General features: G+C 39.0%; 2 protein-coding genes and 1 pseudogene across 6 annotated transcripts; all 3 read left to right on the top strand.

Annotated features, from left to right (window-relative positions):
• Positions 1-4,345, top strand: LOC137193513 (excitatory amino acid transporter 1-like; annotated as a pseudogene).
• Positions 4,346-5,732: 1,387 nt separating this feature from the next.
• LOC137194437 (caytaxin-like) lies at positions 5,733-19,136 on the top strand. 3 transcript variants are annotated; one of them, XM_067606327.1, is made up of 14 exons: positions 5,733-6,062; positions 6,399-6,624; positions 8,758-8,864; positions 10,251-10,309; positions 10,393-10,620; positions 11,326-11,484; positions 12,114-12,216; positions 12,568-12,699; positions 12,850-12,936; positions 13,505-13,603; positions 13,984-14,019; positions 14,113-14,160; positions 14,549-14,595; positions 15,797-19,136. In XM_067606327.1, the coding sequence occupies exons 3-13, from the start codon at positions 8,788-8,790 to the stop codon at positions 14,586-14,588; spliced, it is 1,068 nt and encodes a 355-aa protein (XP_067462428.1). In that variant the 5' UTR covers positions 5,733-6,062; positions 6,399-6,624; positions 8,758-8,787; the 3' UTR covers positions 14,589-14,595; positions 15,797-19,136. The 3 variants fall into 3 exon arrangements, with proteins under 3 accessions (XP_067462428.1, XP_067462429.1, XP_067462430.1); XM_067606328.1 differs by lacking the exon at positions 5,733-6,062 and having other exon boundaries at positions 6,200-6,620; XM_067606329.1 differs by lacking the exons at positions 5,733-6,062; positions 13,984-14,019; positions 14,113-14,160; positions 14,549-14,595; positions 15,797-19,136 and having other exon boundaries at positions 6,200-6,624; positions 13,505-13,607.
• LOC137194438 (nicotinamide riboside kinase 2-like) lies at positions 18,994-21,729 on the top strand. Of its 3 annotated transcripts, none has more exons than XM_067606332.1 (8): positions 18,994-19,149; positions 19,255-19,345; positions 20,207-20,255; positions 20,464-20,629; positions 20,747-20,818; positions 20,919-21,025; positions 21,199-21,284; positions 21,403-21,729. In XM_067606332.1, exons 1-7 carry the CDS (start codon positions 19,124-19,126, stop codon positions 21,282-21,284), a joined length of 597 nt encoding a protein of 198 aa, XP_067462433.1. In that variant the 5' UTR covers positions 18,994-19,123; the 3' UTR covers positions 21,403-21,729. The 3 variants fall into 3 exon arrangements, with proteins under 3 accessions (XP_067462433.1, XP_067462432.1, XP_067462434.1); XM_067606331.1 differs by having other exon boundaries at positions 21,400-21,729; XM_067606333.1 differs by lacking the exon at positions 20,207-20,255 and having other exon boundaries at positions 19,098-19,149; positions 21,400-21,729.
• The last annotated feature ends 5,734 nt before the right edge of the window (positions 21,730-27,463 follow it).

Here is a 27,463-nt window from a genome sequence, read left to right as displayed (position 1 = left end):
CTCATAATACTTTATATTTACATCTACTGACGTGTTGTTATGTAATGTTATTGATTTGTCACTTTTAAGGTCTTTATATTTTTACCATGTGTGGATTTAACATGAACCTGTTTTAATGCCCTTTACTCTTGCAATTTTTCTTAATTCCAGCATTAGATCAAAACACTTACTTCATGTCTATTTTTCTGCAGCCTATAAAAGAAATGCTGCCCAGCTCCAACGACCTGTCCGAGTTGGACTCAGTAAAGGTAACAGAACCACAGGAAAAGCAGACATACTGCAAATGTACTAAGTCCTCAGGTCATTTATCTTCATCCCAGAGTCGATCTAATATTATGGCTTTTGTTTTTCTCACTACGGCTGCTTTTGCATTAGGTAAGTGGTTTTCAAACACATTGCACTTTATTCTCCAATGAAGAATGAAAATGTGCTTTCCAACTGCCATGAAACAACAGTAACATTGTAAAGTCCAAATTGCAACTCGCTGATTAGATTTTTTTTTAACTTGCTAATTTGCTGACTTGCTGACCTGTGTTTATTTGTCTATAAGGGTCGGCCTGGGTTTCGCTTTGCGACACAGTAGTGTGACAGCCAGAGATAATAAATATTTAAGCTTTCCTGGAGAGCTGCTGATGAGAATCCTGCAGATGTTGATGCTTCCCCTCATCATTTCCATTGTGATTACAGGTTAGATCCACACTTTTGTAAATCTGGAAATCAAGTTAATCAAAGTCAGTGGTTTGATGCACATTACACATGGTAATAGCTTCCAGATTATAATCTTAATTTTTTAGACACACTACAGTAGTAGCTGTTGTACTGTAGTATGGCCAAGTCTTAAGACTAATGAAAGAAAAAGTAAATCTGACAGCATAGAGCTCAGTCTTAAAAGCTCAGTTTTAAATGTCCTAAAATTTCCACCAGACATAAAAAATATTTTCCTTCCGGCACCACAGTCGACACTTTTTTTTTCATCCATTGAGAAGCTTTGTTTATTTTTTCCCCAGATAAGATTTTATGTTTCTACTGTTACTGAAAATGCCTTTAATTCTTCACATGTACTTTTCAATTAGTATGCGGTAAAATAGTTGATTATTTTGCTTTTTACATAATGAAACAATTATGAAACATCTGATGTGTATTAGTAATATTTTGTTTAGTTTACCTAGTAGACAAGGTTTTTAACATGAAGCTTTCATCTCAGTTTTAATTTTATACACAAGTACATTGTTCAAGTAGAGAATAATAAAATGTTTACAGGTTTTCTCTGAAAATGTTTACGTATTTAGGGCCTCGACAAACATTCCAAATGTTTTTATACAGGTCAAAATGTGCCTATGTACATGTGGTAATTATGAATTTGTATACTTAAAATAAAGCGAGAATGTGTGCACGTACAGAACTTAAACACCAATAGCAATTGCTGTACTAATTAATCATGAGGTTTAGATTCACCTTTTTAATTTCAGGCTTGTCATCTGTGGACAGGAAGACTTATGGGAAAATTGGGTTCAGGGCCTTCAGCTACTGCATGGTCACCACACTTATGGCTGCATTCACTGGTATTGTCATAACTGTTCTTATCCAGCCGGGGAAATCATCCAGATATACAGCAGTGACCTCTGGTGGTAATGCAGAGGCTGTGCACACTGTGGATGCTTTTCTGTATCTAATCAGGTATGTATCAAACTCTTCTCAAGAAAACTATACAGGAAATGTTCTCAACATAATTTAGAGGTTTAATGATGCATTAGGGCACTCAGAAGATGTGTTTTTGACTTACAGAAACATGATCCCTTTAAACCTGGTAGAAGCTTGTTTCAGAAAGGTAAGATCTGCTTTGCCTGCTTTGGTTGGCTCACCAACCATTAACATTTGATTCTACTTCCTGTCCAGTATAAAACGGTTTATTCCCTGAGTGGTTCTACAGGAAAACACCTTGGTGTCATCAATCTGACTGAATCAAAAGAGATCAGTGAGATTTTTTTTTAATGTTTTTATGTCTTCCTGCGATGGGAACCACTTGTTTGTGTCCCTTATGTTGCGACGATTCTGTCACAGTATTTGGACTCCTATAGATGACACAGTGCCGACACCAGGCACCTCAGATGGGGTCGATATTTTGGGTTTATTGGTCTTCTGCATTGCCTTTGGCCTCATCCTGGGCAGTGTGGAGAATGAGGGAAAACCTCTGAAGGACTTCTTAGACTGCCTGAATAAAACTACCATGCAACTGGCTAACATGGTCATCTCGTAAGAATGGGAAACCAACAAGAAGATAAACTGGTTGTTATTGTCATTATTATTGTAACTCTCTGAGTCAATACTGTCTTTAACGCACCGGTTCATCTGCATTTTGTTTTACGTGTTGTATGTAATTGCTTTTAATTTTCTGTTATCGCTGTTATCTGTCCAGGGATGAGGGAATATTAGTAGCCATATCATTAAAGAGCTAATCAAAGGCTGCATTCTCCTAGTCTTTGTGATAAGGTTTTGGATAAACTATGAAATATATATTGTCCCAGTGTTTGCTATCCATGAGGTATCCAACTGAGGTCAGTTGCTTTAGATTTCTTGCAGAGGTGATAATCTATATGCACTGCCCACTATGTTAGCTCTCTATCACTCATTCTGGGAAATCTTGCAAGAGCATTGTGTGGTCAGATATGATGATTTCCTCTGCTCTGTCTCACCTCTCTACCACAGGTATTCTCCAGTGGGAATCCTTTTCCTGCTGGCAGGACAAATATTGAAGATGAGAGACCCTGGAGAGAGATTGGTCATGAAGTTGCAATGTATACTCTGTCAGTGATCACTGGCCTGCTGATCCACAGCTTCTTCACCCTTGCCCTCATCTATTTCATTGTCACACGTAAAAAATCCCTTCAAGTTCATGGTTGGTCTGCTCCAGGCTCTCACCACTGCCTTTGGGACTTCATCCAGGTGAGCCAAGATCTTAATTTTAAACATAACGCATTACAAACACATTCGGAATGGCAGAGTGTCAGTGTCCTTCAAATACATTATGCGTTTCTTTCATAGTTCTGCGATCCTTCCTGTAACCTTCCACTGTATGGAGGAGGTTCACAGCATGGACAAACAAGTGACATGCTTCATGCTGCCAATAGGAGCCACAATGAACATGGATGGTGCAGCACTCTATGAAGCTGTAGCTGCTTTATTCATAGTCCAGGTTAATAATATGGAGTTTAACTGGGTCAAATCATTGTTCTCAGGTACGATTAAATTTATTTCAGATTTTAGCTATGTAAAGAAAGTTCTGTAAGTTTTACTAAGCCTTAATCTTTGTTATATTTGCTTATAACTTTAACCTTGATTGGTGTCTGTGTGCTTTAGGGAAAATACCTCTAACCTCAGGAAGCTGTTAGGTCCCAGTGTGAAGTACAGTGATGATCACACACTGTTACACTATTTTTATAAACACAAGCAGAGGCCTCGAGGACCAGTTCCCATAGTTTTGAGTGGTCTCCTTCTCATTGGTTGAACTTGTACATGCAGATTTTCAGTGTTTGAATCCACAAACATGATTGGTAAACTATTAACGGCTTATATCTTATATTGCATTAAATAACCATCGCTGTTGCTTTTGTTCAGTTTTATTGTCACAGCTGCAAGTACCGGTGCGGCAGGCATCCTGCAGGCTGGCATGGTATCCATGGTGATTGTGTTGTCATCAGCTGGACTGCCCACAGATGACTTATCAATGCTCATGATTGTTGATTGGATTCTGTAAGTGCCTGCATGTATGATCTTGTACTTTTCTCTTTCTGAGAAACAATCTATGCGACATTACATCAGACATTAAGAGTGAGGATATATTTTAGCCACGGTAGCAGCATAGCTCTAGTGATGGACTGTTGGTCTGTTGGTACACCACTTTGGTCCAGACAAAAGGTGTTCCAGTTTTGTCTAACTTTGACTAATCCAGAATAATGGTATTGATTTGCCCTATAACATAACATCCTTAAAGTACCTGTACATGTTGACAGCATTCTTAAACTTTTATTGTTGTGGTCAAGTCAATTATATGTTTGTCGACAGGGATCGTTTGATGACTGCCACCTATGTGCTGGGTGACTGTATCGGTGTGGGTGTGGTGCAGCATCTGTCCAAACATGACCTGCAGAGCTCCGCTCCTGCTGAGGAATGCTTGGAGGAAGAAAGCTCAGCTCCCATGAGATTTGACCGTGTGTCATTGGCTTAGACTCGTGTTTCGGATTTTTACAAAGACTATCAAAAGATCTGTATGAGAAACCCAATAAGTTACAGATACTAGTGGAACAGACCATAAGAAAGGGGGTTATCAGGATGAGTGACAAATGTTTAGGCACAACCAAAAATACACTCATTGCTACAAGACAAGTTGCATACTAGTTTAGATTAAATCATTAAAAGCATACAATTGTGGTGCTCTAGGGGTTAGATATAAAAAGTTAAATATAAAAATTTGACATAATTAATAGGCTATATGCCTTCAGAATTTTGGAAAAAGCTATATATTATATATTGCATATTTTATTTATTATTTTTTAATTAATTAATTTATTTATTTTATTTAAGTCAGTTTTTACCACTTTATTTAGTGTTTAGATTTGTTTTTGGTCTGATTAAGCAGAATGGTTACATGACATGAAAAATTATTTCTTACTAAAGGCACATCATAGTCTTTGATAGATTGTGACTGATGCAATTTGCCACATTTTCATTAAGCCTTATGATAAGTAAGTGTTTCTATTTTTTGAAAATTATTTCTGTAACACAGTTAATAACATCAACTCTCATGATCTCTAATTTTATTCCTGCAATCCATAATGTTAAAGTTACTGTGCTATAAATATAGTAAATTATAACAGGCTTTACATAACGGTAATCAAGAGATCAGTCCAACCCTGTATTTTAAATGACAATTATCTAACAGTGCACTATTTCATCCCGTTGTAGCACTGCAGATGCGTCTTTCACAGTAATCACTCTACCACCATCTGGTGGGAGGAAAGTCAACATGCCAAAAATATCTATATATATCAGTGACCCAGTTACTCATGGGCTTTGCATGTAAATACATACAGAACTGTTAAATATTTTATGGTACTGCACCAGTAAACACAACGTGCGCCTGTAACTGGCTGTGTTTTATGTTTTCTCTGAAAAAAAAACACTACAGGAAGGTACAGAAAGGACAACAGCACTGAAATATAAATTTCACCCTATTGGCTATTAAAAAGGATGTTTTCAGAGAAAGTTAAGAGAAAATTTAAAGCTAGGCAAGCTTTTCATGGAAATAAAACCTTTAATTAAAAAAACAATAACTTCTTTGCCTGTTTATTATAATAACAAATGAATGCAATGTTGGTATGTTCTTACTCACCTAAAGTTAAATACTTAATATTCAGGGTGTGTAGTGCTCAAAATCTGTGAGCAAACAAATGCTTTCACCAACAAGTCTGGGCATATTGAGGTATTTCAGTGCTGTGCAAAGTAGCGTTATTAATAGAAAACTGTAAACACACCCGAAATGCAGCCAGTAGCAGAAGAATAGAAAACCGTGGCTGCTCCCACTGGGCGATGAGTGCAATGCCAGAGAGATGCCACTCTGTGTTCACTGACATTGCCCAGAGCTCAGTGCAGCTGTGAGGACAGAGCAAGAGAAAGAGAGGGAGGGAGGGAGGGAGGGGGGGAGGGAGGAGAGAAAAGGGGAGTAAGCATCACAGCCAGCGAGCAAGTGAAAGGAGGGGAATTCATGTGGAGGAGGGGTTTCATTAAGAGTGAGAGAGCTTAAAAAGGATGGTGAGAAAAAGCAAGAAAGCGAGAGAGACTGTGTGTGTGTGTGTGTGTGAGAGAGAGAGAGAGAGAGAGAGAGAGAAAGATGCTGTTGCCAGGGAACAACGGTGAATTAGAAACGTCCATGTTTTCAAGCTCGCAGGAGGACAAAAACATGTTCAATCATGGATGCAAAATGGACTGAACGTGACAGGAAGGAAAACAGCTGATCCTGACTCGGGGCATTGCACTCAGCCAAAAGAAAATCAAAGAGAAGGAAGGCAGGTTTGATTACATAACTATCACAACACAGCTCCGATGCGAGTGACGTCATCACAGCAGGATTAGAGGCTGGGGTGGGGGCTTTAGTGTTGGTGGAGGGAGGAGGAGGGTAGAGAGGGGAGGGGGGGGGATTCAGCAGAGACAAGCAGAGGTAAATGGGAGGAAGAGAGATAGAGAGTGCTCATCATGAGACGAGCTGAAAGCGCAGGCTGAGGATTATCTTTTGTCCAAAAAGCAGCATGGGATCTGACAGAGGAGACTGAAAAGATGAGAGCAGGATGGTGTCTGCTGTGTGATGATGACCCTGACTCTCCTAACCGTTCTCCCCTTTACAGGAGGACTCGATTTCTCTCTCAGCCTCCATTAGAAGCATCGACAAACAGCAGGAGTGGTCCAACAGCACCTCTCCTGAGCACACAAGTGTCCCACCTGCAGACATAAACAGTAATGAACCTCACTCTGCTCGAGCGGCTTTAAGGAGGAAGGGGAAAGAGGAGCGTCTGAAAGCAAAACAGAGAAGCTTTCAAAACAGTGACGAGGAAATCTCCTTAATTACAGTATGTGAGTAACCTGCTTTTACATGAACCGTTGTGTTTTCTGATCACAGCTGGATAAAGTGCTTTTTTTTTTTACACAGAATGTTATTCACAGAGGGCACAGACTTAATCAATGCTCCGTTTCATTCTGCTAATATGTGTGATTCAAATTAGCGAGACAGTGTCTGTTTTCATTTGTCAGATAAGGAAAGGGCGGCAGTCGTGACTGAATAGCTGCTCACACACTTATTAGCCCTGAAAACCTATGAGTAATGGGATCCTACTGTACACGAAACACACTATATGCTGCCAATTTATGTGTTTCTTCTTCTGCTCTTCTCACTGGTTCAAAGAGGACACCTGGCAGGTTGTCTGGTCCCCGTCAATCAAATCTGTTCAAGCCTTAACCACACCGTACTAATAAAGCAGATTACAGTTTTTGAGTGTCAAACTCTTAATAAAATAATATGTAAAGATGTTTTTGATGTTGATTGATGCTTATTTAATCATGATTATTTAATGTCAAAGAGATTTGAAGCCAAGTTTTCAGAGGCTTTTTCCATCATTGCCTGTAGATTGCAATCAGACAAGTTGAGGAAGGCTCCACTCATCTTGTCTCTGTTGCCTTTTATCATCCGTCGCCCTATTGATACTTATCTTCAAGCTGCGAGCCATGTAAATGATTTAACAGGTCAGAGGAGGAGTATTAGTATAACATTTCACTTACAAATTTTACTCATGTTAGAGGAAAAGTACTTGTCAAGAATATCATTTTATTATTAAAGCATTGTTCAGCGTTTGCATACGTTTTATTTCCATCTCTGAGACAGAAGATTAGGTTTTGGTGCACTGAGCACAGTCAATAGCTCTCGAGATAGTGTTTGGAAAATAAAGGCTGCCCTGCCATCTGGACTCAAATCCCTACCGAGCACGTGCTGCTGCAACATTACTTTGTGTCCATCAATCAGCGGTTGACTGTATGAGCAGTTTAACCCGGGTAAGAGACATCTGCACACGCATTTGAACAATCCACACGCACTGATCTGCTGTTTCCGTGTGAATTTCCCTGTTTTTTTCCTCAGCTTGTCACACCCCTCTTAGCTGTGAAAATGATCAATCCGTTTCAGGAGGCTTTTTTTTAAAATCTGAGTGTGAGAACAAAGGAAGGCGACTTGAAGTATAATTTACCCTGAAGGATCTTTATTAAAGTGGCTTTTAAGGAATTCCCCCATCAAGCTCACATCAAACACCACAACTTCTTCGTGGGACTGATAAACAGACTTTCCTCCACCATTTAGAATCCAATCACAACAGCACAAGCATCATGTAGCCTGAAGGCCTTTTAGCCCACTTTTTTTTCCTTCATATGGGCTCTGATGTGTCTCACTATAGCTCATCAGTGCCATTCCAGTGGACAAATGGACTTTGGTAACGTCTGCTGCAGCATGATCAATGGCTGGGACAGTGATGTAGGAAGGACACTCCTCCCCCTCCCCCCCCCCCCAACCCCACATACACATTTCTGACACAAGACTCACACATGATGTTTATTCTGTGCGTGACTGATCCTTGTATGACAGCCTGCAATAACTGACCTAAACACGAGACGCTGCGTATGTAAAGCTTTACGTCATATAGCAAGAAAAGGACAGGCGGTGCTGGATGGACACTTCTGTCATTTCTGACTTGGTTATGTAAAATATGGAAGTACAGGTCAGTCTCTGCTCTAAAGTGGCAGATATTATTTGCTTGGATCACCCTCAGGGGTTAGGGTTAGCATGATGAGCAATGTGGTGTTTTATTTTTGTCTCTTCGCCCAGAGATGCAGAGGAAGAAAACCAAATGGGACTTAGTTTTGCCAGTTTTTTTTACTTACACTGACTTCACTGCATGTGGGTTGTAGAAATTGCAAATTTTGCAATTTTTTGGCTGCATTTTTGATATTTTTCATGTAAGTCAGAAGGATAAAAGTTGCAGATATGACAGAACTTATTGTTGGATTCTTCACATGAGCATTTCTGCTCTCAAGAACACTTAATCACAATTAAGTTTTGTTAAAACTCTTATACACTATATAAGATATATACATATCTTTTAACAGTGTTCATGGCATTGTATCCTGAATGATATTGTGTTTTTTCCTGTTTGTCAACCACAGAGAGCTGAATCCCGTCCTCCCTGGCTGAGGATGGGTACAGCAGAAGCCACTTTACGCATGGATAGCATGGAGGTTAAAGACGAGTGGCAGGACGAGGATTTCCCCAGGTATCCCTACATACGTATGAAAGCGAGAGTGTCTGTGGGTGTGCATTTTGTCTATTTCTTTGACAGCCTCTGAAATAATGGAAAGTCAGTCACGTGTGTTGAAAGCTGAGAGGCAGCAGGTGTGTTCTTTCCGTGATGCGGTCGTTATGTGATGCGTGATGAGGGTGTTGTCATGTCAGCGAGCAAAATAGCAGCTTGCACAGAGAGAAAAGACAGAAGGCAACACAATGAATAAATAGTTGGCCACCCACACTCTTTTACTGGCAAGACTCATTTCTAAAGCAGAAGAAATGTGCTTGACAAAAATGAGCAGAGGAAACAGATTATTCCAGGATATCAATTCTATCCTCAACAGCTTTACATATGTTTTATTACGTACAATAATGTCGTCCATCTCCTGCAAGTCATCTTGGTATTCACACGATATCCTGGTGGCTCAGATGGCTAAAGGACATACAAGGTTACTGCAATATGGTGTCTTCAGATGCAGTCCAGAATCATTGACACGTTTCATCTCTATCTCTGACTGTGAACTAGCTAACAAGGTCAGAAATATCTCAAAAAAATCAAATGTGGTGGAATTATGTAAAATGCTGCTGGGAAATAAGGCAAAGTTTCATGTCAAATTACATTTTTCTCCTGTATTTCACCTTGATCTCAACTTTGTATTGTTTCTTATGGCTGTTTCTTTATGTAATATGATAAACGTACCTTCAAGCAGTTATATTATAATATTGCTTTCACACTGCAAATTGTTTTTCTCTTCCCTACTGTTTAATCCACTCTTGAATATCTGTTGGAGCTGTCTTTAACTTGCCTCTACAAAGCTACTGACAACATAATAACAGCAATTATCTCAGCAGCTCCATCAGCTAGTCCATACTTGTGGTGTTTTTAGGGTGTGTTAGTCTATGCTTGCATGTCTGCGTTAATGTCTGTGTCTTTCTTTCTGTCTGTGTGTCTGTATGAGTGCAATCTACTGTAATCTTGCTCTCCTCTCCCCCAGCGCTCAGGGTTCGTCTGTCTTATTATAATGTCAGAGGGGAGTTGAGAATTACTGGTGTTGCTTTCTCGAACAACACGTATTGTTTCCAAGGACACACTGTACTTATATCACAATAGAGCGTCTCCAAAAAAAAAAAAGGCTAAGAGCAAAGAAACTGCTTCTCATATTTTTCTTTATAGTTTATTTTTGTTTTGCTTTTTTATCATAGGAGTTTATTTCAAATGCTTATAACTGACAATTATAAAAAGACCAAAACAATCATTATCTTGGTAGAAGAAGAAAAATAAGAGAAACTATAATTCCTCCAGAAGTCAATCTGTTTTCTAATTTGCACTGTTTCTATTATCACTGTATTTATACATAAATATATTTATCTTCAGGCCACTACCAGAAGATGGAGATGTTGATTCTTCATGTGGCCTCACTGACACCAGAACCAGTACGTGAAATAAATAAACAGCATTAAATATATATTGTTGTTACTATATACATTATCTAAACTTCCCTGACTTGCTTTTTTAGATCCCCCCAGCTCTCTGAATGTGGGAGAGTCCATGGCCCAGCGTAAACGCCGCACCCTGGTCGCCCCCGACATGAACCTGTCCCTGGATCAGAGCGAGGGGTCGGTGCTGTCTGATGACTTCCTGGAAACGCCTGACGACCTGGATATCAACGTTGACGACATCGAGACTCCGGATGAGACCGACTCGCTGGAGTTCATCAACAATGGCAACGAGCTGGAATGGGAAGGTCAGACAGAGGTCACATAATAATGATAATTTTAGAAACATTTAAATGTTCAGGATTAATGGAGACACTGAATTTTTTCAGATCAAAGGATGCATGTTAAAGCAAATCACATTATCACAGAGCAAAGACAACCCTGTCTCAGACATCACATGTCATCTTCCTTTGGCTTTTAGTTACTGCTTTTCACTTTTCCAAATGAAAAGACACAGTGGATGCCCTCAGAAGTGCAGTCAAGCCAAAAATCATTGGATGTTTACTTAATTCCCCAAAGTTTGCTCCCTTTAGGGTCTTTAATTCTTGTTTCCATCGTAGATCCAGTACAATAGTACTACTGACAACACTCATTTCCTTCCATAGAGTTGAATAAATACCTTTCTCACACAGTCCCAACCATAAGTATTCATTGCTGGACTTTTATAAATTAGATTTAAGCTTTTTGCCAAGTGTCTTTTCAAATCTGAGAATAATTATGTAAAGTTGAATTTTCACAACTTTTTAATTTGACAGTGTTTCCACATTATGTAGTTTGTCTCAAGCCGTGAGTCACGTTGAAGTTTGATAGTGAACAGATATGAAAATCTTTAACTCCGTGACCCTGATCTATCTCATGTTGACCATATGATATCACGTCATAAATATTAAGACAAGCAGAGAGGATGGTTAAACAGTCTGACCAACAACTTTCTGGTGTCACCTTGTTCCTAGATGACACTCCTGTGGCCTCCGCTAAACGTCTTCCAGGTGAAAGTGAGGAAGAGAGAGACTCATCCGGTCGTCTCTGGCGAACAGTGATCATCGGTGACCAGGAGCAACGGATTGACATGCAGGTCATCAGGCAGTACCTGAGGGTGGTCACACATGGAGGTAAGTTCAGGTCACAAATGTGTGTATGTTCTTTTATAAACATACCAGAGGGTTTATGTGCCTGCGTGCATATATGTATGTTAAGGTTCATTCAAAGTGGGTCGTGAAAGATAAGTACTGTTAAGTTACAATGTATTTCCCCCAGAATATAATCATGTTGTCAGGGTGGAAAAGCCTCTGAAACAGCATTTAGACCTTCAAGGGATGTAAAGAGACATAAAGGCAAAAAGGCAGAGCAAAGCAAACTATTTATATGGTACATTTTATGCACAAGGGAAACTCATGTGCTTCATATTAAAAATACATGTTAGCATAATGGGATTAAGCCGCAACTACTGACTCAAAACAAGTACATACAGCGATTTAAATTAGCAGAATGCAGCACTTGTTGAAGCAAGACAACAGAAAATAGAAAAGCTGTGAAGCTGCTTTGAAAATAAATAAATCATAAGTGAGCAATTTATGAATAAATACAGTAATCTTTACAGATAGTTATTTTTTAGACCTCCATAGTCATGTCAAATTATGATACAGCTGATATCAATATTGATTTTTGAGTAAAATGTCACTGCTCACATCATTGCTAATGTCACTGTCATCATGCTGAATGTGTCTCTCTCGTCTCTCAGGTTATTATGGTGAAGGTCTAAATGCCATCATCGTGTTTGCAGCCTGCCACCTTCCTGACAGCAGCTGTGAGGACTACACATACATCATGGAGAATCTCTTCCTGTAAGGGACTCTTTCACAGTTATTATGAATCTTTTTATGATGTTATTCTTTTACTTTACTCTGTTTTCACTGTATAATTGATCAAAGAATATGACTGGGGATGATTTGTCCATGAAATGCACATGTCAAATCATGTTTGAAATGATCATTAACATTAAATGCTCAAAATGAAAGATGAATCATTTTAACAGCCCTCATTTTGGCTTCAAGAACTTTCCTTTGTAAAGCACATATCTGAACTGGATCCACTCCAAATCACCATTTAAACATAGGAATTCTGTGTAATTGATGCTTTAATCTCATATGCCGCCATATCATCAGAAGATCTGAGCTTGTTTGTTCTGTCATCAGGTACGTTGTGAGCAGCCTGGAGCTGCTGGTGGCAGAAGATTACATGATTGTTTACCTGAATGGAGCAACTCCTCGCAGGAAGATGCCCGGCATCAGCTGGCTGAAGAGATGCTACCAGATGATTGACAGGAAGTAAGACAGAAAAAAAAAACAAAAGCATTGTTTGGGCTAACATGATGAAACTGTGGTCAAGAATGTGAAACTATTGAGTCATGATGTTAAAAATGATGATTAGAAATATGACGGCATCTCAAATACTTTTGCTCTGAATGTCTACTGCAGACTGAGGAAGAATCTAAAGTGTCTCATCATTGCTCACCCAACATGGTTCATCCGGACGGTCCTGGCCATCTCAAGACCTTTCATCAGGTGAGGACATGTTTATAATCCATCAGTCTATCCCTGGAGCGATTTATTGGCTGAGAAACAACTTGTCTCAGCATATCTAAAAAACAGAGAGAAGAAAGAAGATGACTACATCATGCCATAACACGCCTGTGTGTTTATTCAGACCGTGACAAAACATAAAAGTATTATAATTCGGCGCGTCCTGGTGGCCAAGACACTTAAAACGCTGACTGTGTAATTACAATGTCCATGGTTTTAGTCTTGTCTGAAACCTTTGTTGCATGTCATCCCCCTTCTCTCTCTCTCCCCTCACGTTCTGTCTCCTCTCTGCTGTCGTCAAAAAGGCACAAAAAATACTTTAGAAAAGAAAAAGTCACTCCGTAACTGTTGCAAACATCTGTCTCAGTTGTAATGTGTTGGCGTCTATCTCAGATGTCTTCACTGCTTGAGTCTCTTGTGCCTTTGCTGTTGTTTGCCTCTCGACTACGACCCTCCTATTAGCATCTGGACGTCTTTCTACCTCATATGTTTATTTGTATTGTTCTGTTTTTTACATATTTCATTTTTAAACCTTTGTTGTTCTCTGCAGTGTGAAGTTCATGGATAAGATCCGATACGTTCACACCCTGGAGGAACTCAGTCAGATCATCCCCATGGAGCATGTGCAGATCCCTGAGTGTGTGCTGCAGTAAGTACTCTCAACCACCAAGGGTCACTACTGAGACACTACATGTGTCTGTGAAAGCTGAACTAGTGTGTTGCATGCTTACAATAACCATGAAAGAATGCTTATAGTACAGCAATCAAACCAAATCTGAGCCAAACAAACAAGATTTAGTGATGTGTAATTGTTTGCATGTATTTAAATGTATAGTTGTTGCCATTTATTTTAATGTACTTAGCTGAAACACTAGATGGTCAATATAGTGTGTAGTATACTGGCAAGGTAAATAATCTTTGGCTCATCTTCTACATATGATTTGTAATAGTGTACAGCAATATATCATTACCTTCTTTCTACATCTGTGTGACACATCAGTCAAAGATTTCTACTCTGTTTTTTCTAAGGTATGATGACGAGAAGCTAAGAGCACAAAGGGAAAGGTGAGCAACGGATTTTAATGTGATTTCACATTAAAGAGGATTTTAAGTTCATGCTCTTGATGTAGTTTTGATATCTGTCTGTCTGACTTACAGACTTGAGCAAGAGCAGCAGCAGACCAACTCGACACTGCCTAAAGAAAGGTGAACTCATTTACATACAGTCCGAAGCCATTTCTGGATGAATTTAATGTTTTTTTCTGCTACAGAACGACGGCACTACAACATGGAAACTGTTCAGACATTTTATTCTTTTATTTAAAACTGGTGGTGGTTACTATAAGTCTGAAAAAAATCACTTTCACTTACAGTTTCAGTTATTTAATTCCATCCATTAAGAGTCTGAAATAAGGCAGCTTCCTTCATTAATGTCAAGAAAATGTCATGCAAAAGACTGAATAGTAAATCAACTTGTTTGAACAACTATTGCAGCCACTTGGATGTATTTTAGCAGCAGAATTATCAACATAACATGAGCTAGTAAAATATTTACATATTTACTTATGGCTTAACTCTAATCTGTCACGTCCAGGCCGAAGTCAATGATAGCAGAGGTGGGCAGTGACATCTGACATTAAGGTAAGTGTTCTCATTGACTTAACTGCCCCTCCATCGACTTTGCAGGCTGGTTTGTAATGTCAGCCCACTGTGACTAACCTCTGACATACATAGAAATGTTGTCTTTTGCGCACACACGCATGCTTATGTCTGCAAAAGAGACACGATACAGTAAATCACTGAAATGCTGGACGATGGCCTGTTCGGAGTGTGGAGGGTCACCAACCGAAAGTCCAAAGGGTCAGCTCTCAGTTCAAGAGCTCTGAGATCCAATTTACAGTATCATATCAAGTCCAGTCAAACCAGAAAGAGTGATGGGTTGACTCAGATCTTAAAAGTCAAATTTTCTTTTAAAACAGTGAAAAATTGAAATCAAATCTGTAGTTTTAGAAAATAAATCAAACTTAAAGTCATCTCTGTTTATGGGTAGATGAAGGAGACTGAAGCACACCACTGTTTCTTTTATTCTATTTTTATTTCATTTTAATGAAATTGCAAATCGCATCAAAGTGTTAACTGTCAACTTCAAATGTCAACTTTTTGATTCCTCCTGAGCTCTGGTCCTTCTCTAAGGGCACCAGGCCAAAGGCTAAAGTACAAAATATGTTGCTGAAGATATACTGCAAAATATATTGACTACTGTAACTCATCAAGTGCAGCTTATTTCCACGTTTGCCAAGTCATGTTTCAGCTCAGACTGCATAACAGTCCAAAAAATGTTACCTGACCCTCAAACGCTGTATTCCCCTTACCCCGTGTTACATAAAGCACAGCTGCGTACCCTGTCCTGAAATCAGAGGAAATACCCACCACAGCAGGCAGCAGCAGGCCGCAGCAAGTCGGGGTTAGTTAGGATGGGTTATTTTGGAAGTCCCCACCCCCCACCCCTGTGTGTGCTGTGCTACTGACCACTCCTATGAGCCTCCATATATCACCCGGAGGACTGGCCGACATCCCAGGAATGGACACAGACACCATCTCCTAACCAAATGCCAGGGGAGGAAGCAGGAGAAAAATATATAGGCAAACCTGATATGTGTCGTGTTTGACGGGGGAGAATAGTTCATGCGTACTGACATACAGCAGATCTTGAAATTGTATCAGGAACATTATATTTATGCAGGTGCAAAATGTCGATGAATCATTATCAAATTATCGTTCAGACTGTCAGGACCAAAGGTCAGACAGAGAGAGAACTTAACTTTCTGTATTTGCATTACAGAGCTTTGAATCAAAAGGCCTATGGGGAACATCCATTCATTAAAATGGGAGCCAGCCAAGACCATCGCTTGTTGCACCGGACTGACTGGATTACATGCAAGACAATCATTTCTCAAAACATTATTTTCAATAAAATCCTTGCTTCAAACAACTGAAAGTTCATTTACACCAAAGCTTTACAAGTTACAAGCTAAATAAAAATATATCTGCTCCCTGCATGTCGACCTGAGCTCTAACCATAGCATGAATTCAACCATATGAATGAAATCGTGAGGACTTGGATGAACTCTCAAGCATCTCCCGACGGAGCCGGAAATGTCAGGCGTTTGTTCATACTTGTAATATATTTTTGAGAAAGGTGTTTGCACAGATATTTGGTTTTGTTATGAACGTTATGGGTATCGTTTGGTTTCATGATCGTTTACCGACAAATAACGTGCAATGATATTGTTCTTCTTAGACCTACAGTCGATGTTACTGATGCAAACGTGTGTTACAGTTTCAGGTTTTCCAGAGTTTGATATGCAGGTGGCATGCTTGTTTATATCCTTCTGTCTCTGTTACATTTGTTTTTGTCAGTTTTTAAGTCATTTGAAATGATGTTTTAAGAAATACTTTTACAAGAAGAAAGAAAATCATACATTGCTACAAATGAAATATATTTAAAGAGAGAGTCAAATTATTAAAAGTGTTATTTATGAAAATGTGCCATTTACTGTTTGTAAAAAAATAAATGAGTGAACTAAAACAAGCTTTTGTCATGTCGTGATTATACTCCCCGTATCCAACCTTGACTCCTGCAACACAACAAGTACATCACAACTTATATTTTCATCTTTTTTATTGCCTCTAAATGTGTTCCAGTTTGGTCCAGAATGTTTGTGACATTTCCCGGTGAGTTATTAAAGGGCATCGTTTTGATTTATGAGAAGACCGTGTTGGCCAAGTTGGTTGATGTTCTTCATGTCACCTGACAGTCCTGTGCTGCTCTTCATAGGGATCATTCAGACCCCTCTTTATTTTTATATGCAAGGTTACTGTGTTCACAAGGTATAAGGACGATATATAACTGTATTGTCGCTGCCATCTGTGAGCAGCAGAAGAGATTTTTGCCTTTATCCTGCATGTTCTTTTACATTTTTACCATTAACTAAAGTCTATTATGCAAAATCAATCAGTCTAATCTGATTAATTGATTCAGCTATAAAAGAAAATTAAATTACATTACTTCATATGTCTCTTGACCTATAATAATATACAATTAGTATTTCAACAATAAATGAAAAAACATGGTCTGTTTGCTGAACTTGTGTTTATGATTAATCGATATCGGCATCGGCAAAAATATGATGAAACAGAAACTACATTTAGTGAAAAACACTTATTTGCTTTCTTTCTGAGACTTAGATGACAATGTTGACGCCACTCTGAAGTCTGTGCACTCAGTATGAAGCTAGCAGGTGATTAGCTTAGCTTAGCAAACTGCAACTAGAAGGAAACCGTTAACCGTGCCCCCTCCAAAGTTCGAAAATACACCTACAGCACCTCTAAAGCTCATTAATGACATATTTTGTTTAATCTTATGACAGTTTGTGGTTTTACAAGGATTTATGTGGTATAACTACTTCTTGACGAACAACGGCCAGGTACACAGTCTTGTCGTCACCATCATGTCTTCAGGAAGCAGTCACACTTTGTAACACCCTCTAAAACCACAAATTGTTTTTACGGTTCAGTTTTTTTACGGCTAAAACACATAATATATACCTTGTGTTAATTAGTGAGCTTTTGGGATTTTTTGAACTTCGAACAGACCCTTGCTAGCTGTTTACCACAGACTCCAGTCTTTATGCTATGCTAGGCTAACCACCTTCAGACATGAGACATAACGATCATCTCATCTTGGACTCGGCATGAAAGCAAACAAGTGTATTTCCCAAACTCAGTCAAATTATTCCTTTTTATCCTTGAAATGTAGGTAATTTTACATTTGGTTTAGCCTCATTCTAACTGTAAAAATAATATATATAACAAAATAGTCATCTAAAGGTCTGTCTGTCCTCTCAGTCTACAGAAGGAAAAAGTATGTGCACCACATGCCTCACACAGTGGACCACATGGCTTGGTGCGTATGTCGGAGCAGAGCCATATGGGACAGTTTTGTAACCCCCAATCTTTTTTCCCTTTCTTTTTTTAACTATATACTGTATATAACATTTTCTGTTTACTAACATCCGACTACTACAATACATCAAGGCTCTGCCAGTTATTTCGATGTAAGAGATGAAAAAATATTATCATCACATGGTGCCAGCAGTGAAACATGACACCATGTGCTCCGATAGCTGGAACTCAAAGTTCACCTCTCTCACACTTACACTTAAAGAGATAAGACCAGTTGTAAATTAATTTCTTCAAATACTCCACAAACAAAAGGTTAGACTGCTGCACACAGAGGCGTGTAATAACTGAGGCTGATAAGCAGTGTACTGTAAGTTCAATGAGATAGACCTGTGCTATAGTTACTCGAGACCCTCTGGTCACATGGCTGGTGGACATGTACTCCGGCTGGTTGCATCAGAAATATGCGTGACACAGCAGGCTGACACACAAAAGCCGACTAAATATAGTGCTTCTGGTCTTCACCCACCCAGAGCTGTCTAAGCATGGAAAAGTTTCCCTCGAAAAACCCAAATAATGAGGTTTTACTCTATGCTGTGACAGATGTTTCAGAAACAGGACGTGATTTATTTACTCTGGCATGTATTACAGTAAATTAAAATTATTGTATGCTTAGCACTTGCCTCCTATATATACAGTGCCAATACTCCCTTAGGATGAATTTAATCTCCACTTAAAGTACATGTCTGAGTATTTGAAACCAAACTGATCATCACCAGTCTAAATGGGCTTCCTGCTTGAATTTCTCTACTATCTTCTAAGAACTCTGTTAGGTGTGTGGTATTTGTCAGGTATTTGGTTGGCCAGTGTTCACAGGCTCCCTCACAGCAGGTGGAAAATTTGGGGTCTACTTTCATGTAAATGTGACGCTCCTAAGTCCTCCTCCCATTGGTGTTGTGTGTTGTAAAGTGGTGGCTTATTGGCTGCAGGAAAAAGAAGCTGATTGGTTTGAGAGGCTGTGACGCTGCAGCCAAATCCTTTATATGCCCGGCAGGGAGATTGTCTATCAATGAAGTAGTAAAAGGGGGGAACATCTGTGGCAGAAGAGAAGGAAAGGTTTTGAGCCTTTGAGTGAGCGTTTGCTTTGGTTGGGTTCCCTTCTTTTATTTACCGAATTCAAGAGTTGACCAATATCTAAAATAGGAAAATGAAGTTAATAATTGGCATTGGAGGGTAAGTATTGTTTATTGTATTTTCCTATGTGTCTATAAATGAAAATTTGCCAAAACTTAGAGTGTAAATCATATTTGCGTGGCATGAAATTCATCTTAATTTCAGAGTGACCAACGGTGGGAAGACCACTTTGACAAATAGGCTACTAAAGACATTACCCAACTGTTGTGTGGTGCATCAGGATGATTTTTTCAAGGTAAGAAAAATTAAAGTCACCATTTTTCTAAGCTTTGAGGTTTGTATATTAAATTTAAAGCTACAATACATATAATTTGAATGCATTAATGCTAAGTTAATAAAAGTATTACTTATAATATGTTCTTGACTACATTTTATGCTCAGAAATAACCCGCCAGTCTGACCTGCAGATGTCCTGTCATCGCAGTAGCCTAGTAATACATCTGGCTGATTGTCTCCTGGACAGCCAATGAAAGGGTTGAGCGTCCCCACTTAAAGTCAGACTTTGTCCAAACATGTTGCAAGTTCTGCAACTAACTTATTTGCAACCTGACTGTTAATATTATTAACCTCATTTGGCATAAAAGAAGCCATTTTATTTCTACCACATCCATCGTCTTTGCGTGTTGCATTCAGGGTCAGCAAAGGTTGATTGACCACCACTCATGTTTTTTAAAACATCAGTGACTTGATGTCACTTTTTTATCTTATCTCATATGTCATGCCACTATAGCAAGACAAGGGTGTCGTTTAAGGCCGCGTTACTAAGAAAAAAAATCTAAATCGCAAGTTCCAAATCGCAAGAGTCCGAGGCTCTCGAGAAATAAACATGCTAGAAGTTCCATCCCTAAAAGCATCCTTCTTTTCGTCAAAGTGAGGCAACAGCGAGCGTTATCACCCAAAGACCTTAAGAAGAGAAAAGCGCTGTCCTATCGCAATTGCAACATTGAGAAAAAATAATTTTTAAAGCGCACCAAAAAAAATTTCACCGTGTGCTACTTTTGGTGGAGACGAGTCCCTGACTTGTCCTGTCCAGGTGTGATCAGCTCCGACTGATTACTAGGTTGCAGCAATGTTTTATTGGTGACTGTTATTTCAGAAACCCGATCAAATAGAAGTCGGGGAGGACGGCTTTAGACAGTGGGATGGTAAGAATGGATTTCCCTTAGGAAAACCATGCAGTAATGTACTTTTTCTTTCCTGCACATTTCTGTAGTTTGGTAACAAATCAATTCTGTGAATGCTACAGACATTCACTAACCGTGACTAATGTGTGTTCAAGCACATTGGTGAGGACTGTCGTTTGCATGTGTGGTGAAGCCCGCTGTTCTTTCTTTCCTCCTTGTTCTTTATCAGTGATCACGGCTCTGGACATGGAGGCTATGGTCAACACTGTGAAAGGCTGGCAAGAGAACCCGGTCAAGTTTGCCCGCTCCCATGGCGTCAGCCTGGCACCTGAATCCGACTCGGAGAATGGGATCCATTTTCTCATCGTGGAGGGATTCCTCATCTACAACTACAAGTGGGTCTCTTGCCGATTTCAGCTTCACTTCTGGCCTCGTTTTCTATAAAATTGAAGCTACAGGCCTCTGGAACACTAAATCTTTTCACTAATCAGAGCCTTGCCTCCCCTCTGCAGGCCTCTTCTTGACGTCTATGACAAATGTTTCTACATTTCCGTTCCTTATGAGGAGTGCAAAAGGAGGAGAAGGTAACAGCCTTGTGGAGTAATGCTGACAGATTGCACTTGAGTGACACAGTATTACAGGTGTTGGCTATATATATGACTTGATTGATTATGTGTCTTGCAGTACAAGGACATACACAGTCCCCGATCCCCCCGGCCTCTTCGACGGCCATGTCTGGCCCATGTACTTGAAACACAGGAAAGAGATGGAGAGCAAATGCGACAGAATAGGTATGTTAAGATAATTCCTCACATCTGGAACTAAATATCAACGATCCCTCATGTTTCTGCACTGCTCTGACTCCCTATTTCCAACCTTACTGACTAAAGCCAAACAAAATATTCCCCTCTTTTCACTTTATAAATGAATCTCATTCGCAACTGATTTGTCTCTTTCTGCACAGAGTACCTTGACGGGATGACATCAAAGGAAGATATGTACAACAAAGTATATGAAAGCATTCAGAACTCCCTGCTGAACAACTTATAGGTAAATAAACTTTTAAACATCGATTAGCTTGAACATTATCTCATCTTGATTCATCGCTGTTTTCGTCAGTGTGAGTAACTGCTCTTCTTCTCTCTCTCTCTCTCTCTCTCTACAGCAGGACGGGGATGACAGAGGACTTGTGTATAGACTTGTAAATATAATTTTGAGTAGATGTGCAACATCAATTCTGTACTTCTAGCCTATATGATTTCTGATTTGTAAATAGTTAATCATGTAACTTATTAAGAACTAACGGCAGAAGCGTTGTGTTTTGTATAATCCTGTGTAACTTTTTTTTCTAAAAGATAAGCCACCTCTGGATTACCCAGTGTTGAACATCAGGGACAGATCTAAACTCTGATCTTGTTGTATTATACATCAAAGTGAAATACCCACTGGGAGGAAGGATTTTTGTCTCACAACATAAAGAAATGACTGAATCCACTTTAAGTCTCCTGTTTTTATTCCTGACTCACTTCAAACAAACCCGTATAGTTCCCAAGAAAAGTCCTGTTCTGACTCATAAACCTCACGTTTGACAGCTCAAACATTTACATATATTGAGGATGACTGATAACATCCTGCAGCTCTTGAATGAGCCTCGTTATAGCCCAGATTAGATTTAGTGTCATAGTGAAAGCGGCTGGTTGGCTAATCATTTCCTCGAAAAGACAATTCCCTCGAACAGGCTATTGTAGTCCACAGGAAGGGAAAGTACAAAAGTACAAATACAATGATTTTACTGCCACCATTACTACAGCTACATTGTTTTACTGCATTTACAACTGTCTTTATTAATTTTATATTATATCTTGATTATCTGGTTTTGTACATCTTGCTCTTGTATGCAGGTAGTTTGGTTGTTTGACAACGAATGTTTCTTGTTTTTATGTCACTCTTGAAAAAGAGATCTTGACCTCAATGAGACTTTCTGATTAAATGAAGTTTCTAAAGAGTTTCCATTTTAAAGATCTGGATACACAAATGTGAAATGATGTTGTAGCATCTATGCCTTTAAATATCACCACTGTTTTTGCTTTTGTTATATAAAATTGGAAAAATAATTATTTTACCTATATCTTAAACATGAAAGAAATTACATAATTATTGACTCTTTAGAGATCCTGAATTTATTTTAGGCTTTGTGAGAATGATTAAACTAAACTAATAACACTGGGTACAAAAACTAAGAAAGAAAATCTTTAGAAGCACTTGAAAGTAATTATTATTATATTTAATGAAGCCCTCTTTTCATTTGCTCCCTGAACAAGGAGCTCAGAGTCCGCTACAGAATATATTGTCTTGCTCAAGGACACGTCAGCTATGATAATACTACAGCCCTTACAACACCTGAAGTTTCTTTATTCTTGCCTGTAGCCATGTGGAGTAAAGGACACATTTATTTTATTTTATTTTATTTTATTTTATTTTAATTAAGACATGTAGTGAAAGTGGCGTGCTCTCTACCCTCAGCTAACACTATCTGCACAGAAAGGAGGGGAAACATGAGCAGTATATTTCACATTTATTGATATTTCAATATCAAAAACCCAGTGAGTTATATAGTGACTTTGAAGGTTGTGTTTTCTATCTGCTGCTGACTGTACAACATCATTTTGAAGCAAAAAACTTGTGTCTGACGGGAAGTAATGACTAGGATATGAGGATTTATACCCAAAGCATAAAATAATGGATTCACCACCTATCAGAAAACACATCCATAAGACTTGCTGAATTTCTCCTTTTTCTTCTTCTGACCACAGATCACTTCACACTGTACATTAATTTGAGAAAAGACCAGCCGGCTCTGACCCTGGCAGAGCAGTGCAGGGTGTGTATGTGGGGGTGGTGGGGAAGGGGGGTTTCAGGGTCTTGTGATACGTTTCTGGGAGTCTTTGCATGCCAGCAGTTGGCCTGGAGTAGAGGGGAGCTGGTCTGTCAGTTTATATTTAGGCTAAGTGCCTGAGGTGTCAGGGGAATATATTTAACGACTGTACAGCCAATTACTGATTACCACACACCCACTCCGCTGGTCTGACTCGAGTCGGGCCAGTCCCAACGCACCACCACGGGGGCGGGTAAGGTGAGAACCTTGTTGGGTGGCATTTGCTCCCACGTCACCCGCTGCCATGACGACCTGCAAAGTGCAGGTTCTCTATGTTTGGTCTGAGAGGCAGGGACACAGGAGATGAGCAGCTGTCATATGCTCCGCAGACCCCCCCCGTGTGAGTCAGTGAGGACCCCTGAGGCAGTGAACAGTTGTGGTTTTGCCACTTAATAGCAGGAATATTTACAGCTGCCTTCCTGCGTCAGACATATGTGAACAAGTGAATTCATTTCTGTTATAAAAGAACAGGTTGGCCTTGTGTTCGTCATTGATTTTAGTTTTTTAAAGACCATGAAGTGATTTGGTAAGTGGCACTTAGTGGTTTCACAATGACTTAAAACCCATAACAGAAAAAAATGGCATCTGGTGCTTTTAAGCCCATCAGAGGAAACATATCTTTATTTATTTTATTACTCTACTACTCTAATCCTAAAGCTCAACCTAAAAAATATCAAATAATTGAAATGTAATGCTTCAATAATGATGAAGAAAAGAGGAGCAAGCCTCCACCAAAGTAATGTCACTTATTTCAATTGATTTTTCACAACTCCTCTGCCAGTATACGTTGATGTCTTATATTAATATTAATGTTTCTACTGTGCAGTGATGTTTTTCTACAGGTTATGAGGCTCAGTTTGTCAGTTATTCTCCACGTTTATATTGAACATAAATATTTTCCCAGAAGCAGGATGATCATGCAATAATAGTGTGTTCACCAACTGAGGAGCAGATACACCGCTTTAACCAACGTAAAACAAGTCTAAATATACAACACACATTTAGCACTATATGACCAATTTTAAAACTGCTAATTGTAGTCCAGCACTGAACTGATACTATACTGATCTATTCCCAGGTTTCTTTCCATTTATTCTTCATCTACAGGTGCTTTGATGTTTTTTTTATGCTTTTTGTCTTGTGATATCAACCCTCTGGCTTATTTACATTACACTGATGTTAATTAATGTGTGCTTTCACTGATAAATGAATAAATACAGTGAAATTCATTCATAAAAAATCATGGTAAAATAAAAAACAAAATAAAAACAACCTATGATTCAGATTGGGTCAGGTCATGTTAACCAGTGTGAACAAACTATATATAAGTTTGACCTATCGAGTCTTAGTGTCCACTTAAGGAATAAAAAAGAGAAATAAAATTAAACTTGTTGCCCTGGCGCCTTTTGCTTGTGTTTTTGATTTAGTTGATTTAGTGCTCTATAAACTTTAATGATAGATAAATATATCTAAGTGTAATAACAGTGGTAGCCAACAACCACTTATATCATAACCCTTGAGGCCAAAGTAATCCCTCAAAAAGCAGATTTTTAAGCTTGAGATCAAACTGTATAAATATTTAACATTAAAAGAGTTTGAAGAGCTCACACATTAAGAGCTCTCAACAAATTTGTCACATGTTGATACCAAAACATGAAGAAACGCCAGCATGTTGCTCAAAGCTGAAACGTGAGGAGAGCTGACCACGCTGATTCTGACATCAAAGATAAGCAAGACATGTGTCACAAGAAACCCGATGGTCTGAGATGACCTATATATCTGATCAGGCATTTCTATTTTAACTCGTGTTCGACTGCAAAACCAGCGTACTTTTATTTAAGAGGTTACAGTTTTTACTTTCAGGAGGACCCAAAGGTCCACATAATGGGGGGGTTTTACCCACAAACAGATGTTAATAATTTTCATGTATTTCAAACATTGTTTCATCAGTGTCTCACCTGTATTGTCTTCCCCATGATCTGTGGTAAACCCTCTGGATCTATCATTTAGGTGTATACTCCTCAGAATGGCAGTGTGAGGCCTCAGGGGGAAGACCACAGGTATATTCCTTGTGGGAGAGTTTCTTGTGGTAAAACCATTTTAAGACCATCATCTTCGTTAAATCTCACAAGAAGCAAAGCTGTGAGCAGCCCTGGAAACCTAGATTCATGGGATAAGATATATTCAAAGCGTAAAAGAATTAGTCTTTCACACGGGGAACGTCTGCTGCTGCTGCTGCTGCTGCTGCTGCTGCTGCTGTAGGCGTACCATGAAAACAACCAGAAACTGTTTCTTTTATTTCCAAACACTCCTAATTTACAGTACAGATTAGTTTTTGTGGCAACATTATGTTGTGATTTGTTTACTTTCAGGCACACAAGAAAGACTCAATTCAACGTCAATACTTACTGGCTACATTTTGTGGGTTACATGTCCTGCTCGGGAGGTCTTGTGCCAAACCAGTGCCGAGGATCTGTCTCTCTTATAAATCTGGACTGCAGGGCGGTCCCAGACTTTGGAACAGGGAAAAGGTCTCTTTTGCTATGAATAGCTTCACCATCTTGATGCCCTATTTGGCCGAAGAAACGCACACCACAGCGCTTCATCTGAGAGGTGATGAATACTGAGCTGTGTGTGACTGTACATCACTGTGTGTGTATTTGTGACCCACATCAAGCAGCTGAGCAGAATATTTAAAAATATAAATAATAGTCTCATGAGGGTGCTGCTCACAGTGTGTTTATGACTATGTTAATCTATATCTTGTCGCCATTAATTTATAATATTAAGAGTTTCAATGTGTCATACATAAAGTATTCATGTTTGTGGGGCTCTATAATGACTTCACAGCAACTTTATAGGTCACAGCTTGTAAAATGTTGTTTAGTACTAAGAACTGACTGTAAGGCTATTTTCAGTGGCTCCATTTATAGTGTTATATTTGTGATATATAGTACTGGGAAAAGGTTTTAGGCACTTAAGATGTTTACATTCTTATCTATGATGCAATACCATGAGGAAGGCAAACATACAGCCAGAGTCGTAAAGATGTATCTTCATCAACAAGAAGAGCAAGCAGTCCTGTAACGGTTGGTTCGGCCTCCACATGATCTCAACATCATGGAGTCAGTCTGATATTACATGAAGAGACAGAAGCAGCTGAGACGCCTGAATCCACAGAACTGTGGAAAGTTCTCCAAGATACTCGGAACAACCAACCTGCCAAGTACCTTGTAAAACTGTGTGCAGGTGTACTGAGTTTACTTTTAGGTTTCGTCTCTTTACTGAAGTTTGTATGAAGTTAATTGATAAATAAAAACTATTCATGGCATTATTTTTTACTTTTAGTGCCTAAAACTTTTGCACAGTACTGTATATACAGTGTATATGATTAGAAAATGAATACTGATTCATTGACATGTACATGTAAGGATCATTTTAATGTTGTCATTGTAGCCAGTAAATACAGCTGTGAAATAAATGTAGAGTGGAGTAAAAAGTAGAATATTTCCGTCTGAACTGTAGTGGAGTAGAAGTAGCATAAAAAAGGAAATACTCAAGTAAAGTACAAGTACCTCAAAATTGTACTTGAACACATGTACTTAGTTACATTGAACCACTGCCTTTTAAAAAATGTTTAGTATCATAACTTTTTGTTGGCCATTACGCACTGTTGCACATCTTTTTTTCAAGATCTCCACATGAAAATATTCACCTTCAGCTTTCAAACTCATTTGTAAGACCTATCAAAAAATGTATCTCACAACATTATTGGGCATTTTGTTCATGAAATTGCATGAAATTGATGAATAATCTAAGCGAGGTCACATGTTCAAATCACCAAACTGCTCTGAGCAACAACTGGTGCGTAAAATGAATCACTGAGTTTATTTTATTGTGTGTTGTACGTTTATTGTGTCGCGTAACAAAGATGTCGATGATGCTTTAGACACGTATTACTAATATTTAAAAATTGTTGAACTCTGAACCCAAACTGCACCTACACTCATGAAAGAGGAACACTGGATGAAAATGGACGTTTTTTATAGACCTGAACTGACAGATTTGCCCAGAGGGAGACTAGAGGATAAAAGGATCTTCAAGTGTTCAGCATGGTAACATCATGGATGTATAAAGAGGTAACACAGATACAGTCCGCCGCCTTGTGGAGAAGTTTTAGGCCTGCATGAGGCCATGAAGCCTTCCAGCTCAGTGCTGTTCCAGGATTGTTGCACAATGTTGGAACATTCAAACTACCATCTGATATTTGTTTATTAATCCTGATGAATGACTG

The sequence above is a fragment of the Thunnus thynnus genome, chromosome 12 (assembly GCF_963924715.1).
Source record: "Thunnus thynnus chromosome 12, fThuThy2.1, whole genome shotgun sequence".
Taxonomy (NCBI): Eukaryota; Metazoa; Chordata; class Actinopteri; order Scombriformes; family Scombridae; genus Thunnus; species Thunnus thynnus.
The sequence above is the reverse complement of the archived record's forward strand: the minus strand, read 5'-3'. Positions and strand labels throughout refer to the sequence as shown.

Excerpts from the sequence above, each read along its gene's own strand:
- LOC137194437 (XM_067606327.1), top strand. The coding sequence starts at position 8,788 with ATGGGTACAGCAGAAGCCACTTTACGCATGGATAGCATGGAGGTTAAA. Across the intron at positions 12,217-12,567 it reads ATCATGGAGAATCTCTTCCT|GTACGTTGTGAGCAGCCTGG; the intron begins GTAAGGGACTCT and ends TTCTGTCATCAG. Across the intron at positions 14,161-14,548 it reads TCGACACTGCCTAAAGAAAG|GCCGAAGTCAATGATAGCAG; the intron begins GTGAACTCATTT and ends TGTCACGTCCAG.
- LOC137194438 (XM_067606332.1), top strand. The coding sequence starts at position 19,124 with ATGAAGTTAATAATTGGCATTGGAGG. Across the intron at positions 19,150-19,254 it reads TTAATAATTGGCATTGGAGG|AGTGACCAACGGTGGGAAGA; the intron begins GTAAGTATTGTT and ends TCTTAATTTCAG. Across the intron at positions 21,026-21,198 it reads GAGCAAATGCGACAGAATAG|AGTACCTTGACGGGATGACA; the intron begins GTATGTTAAGAT and ends CTTTCTGCACAG.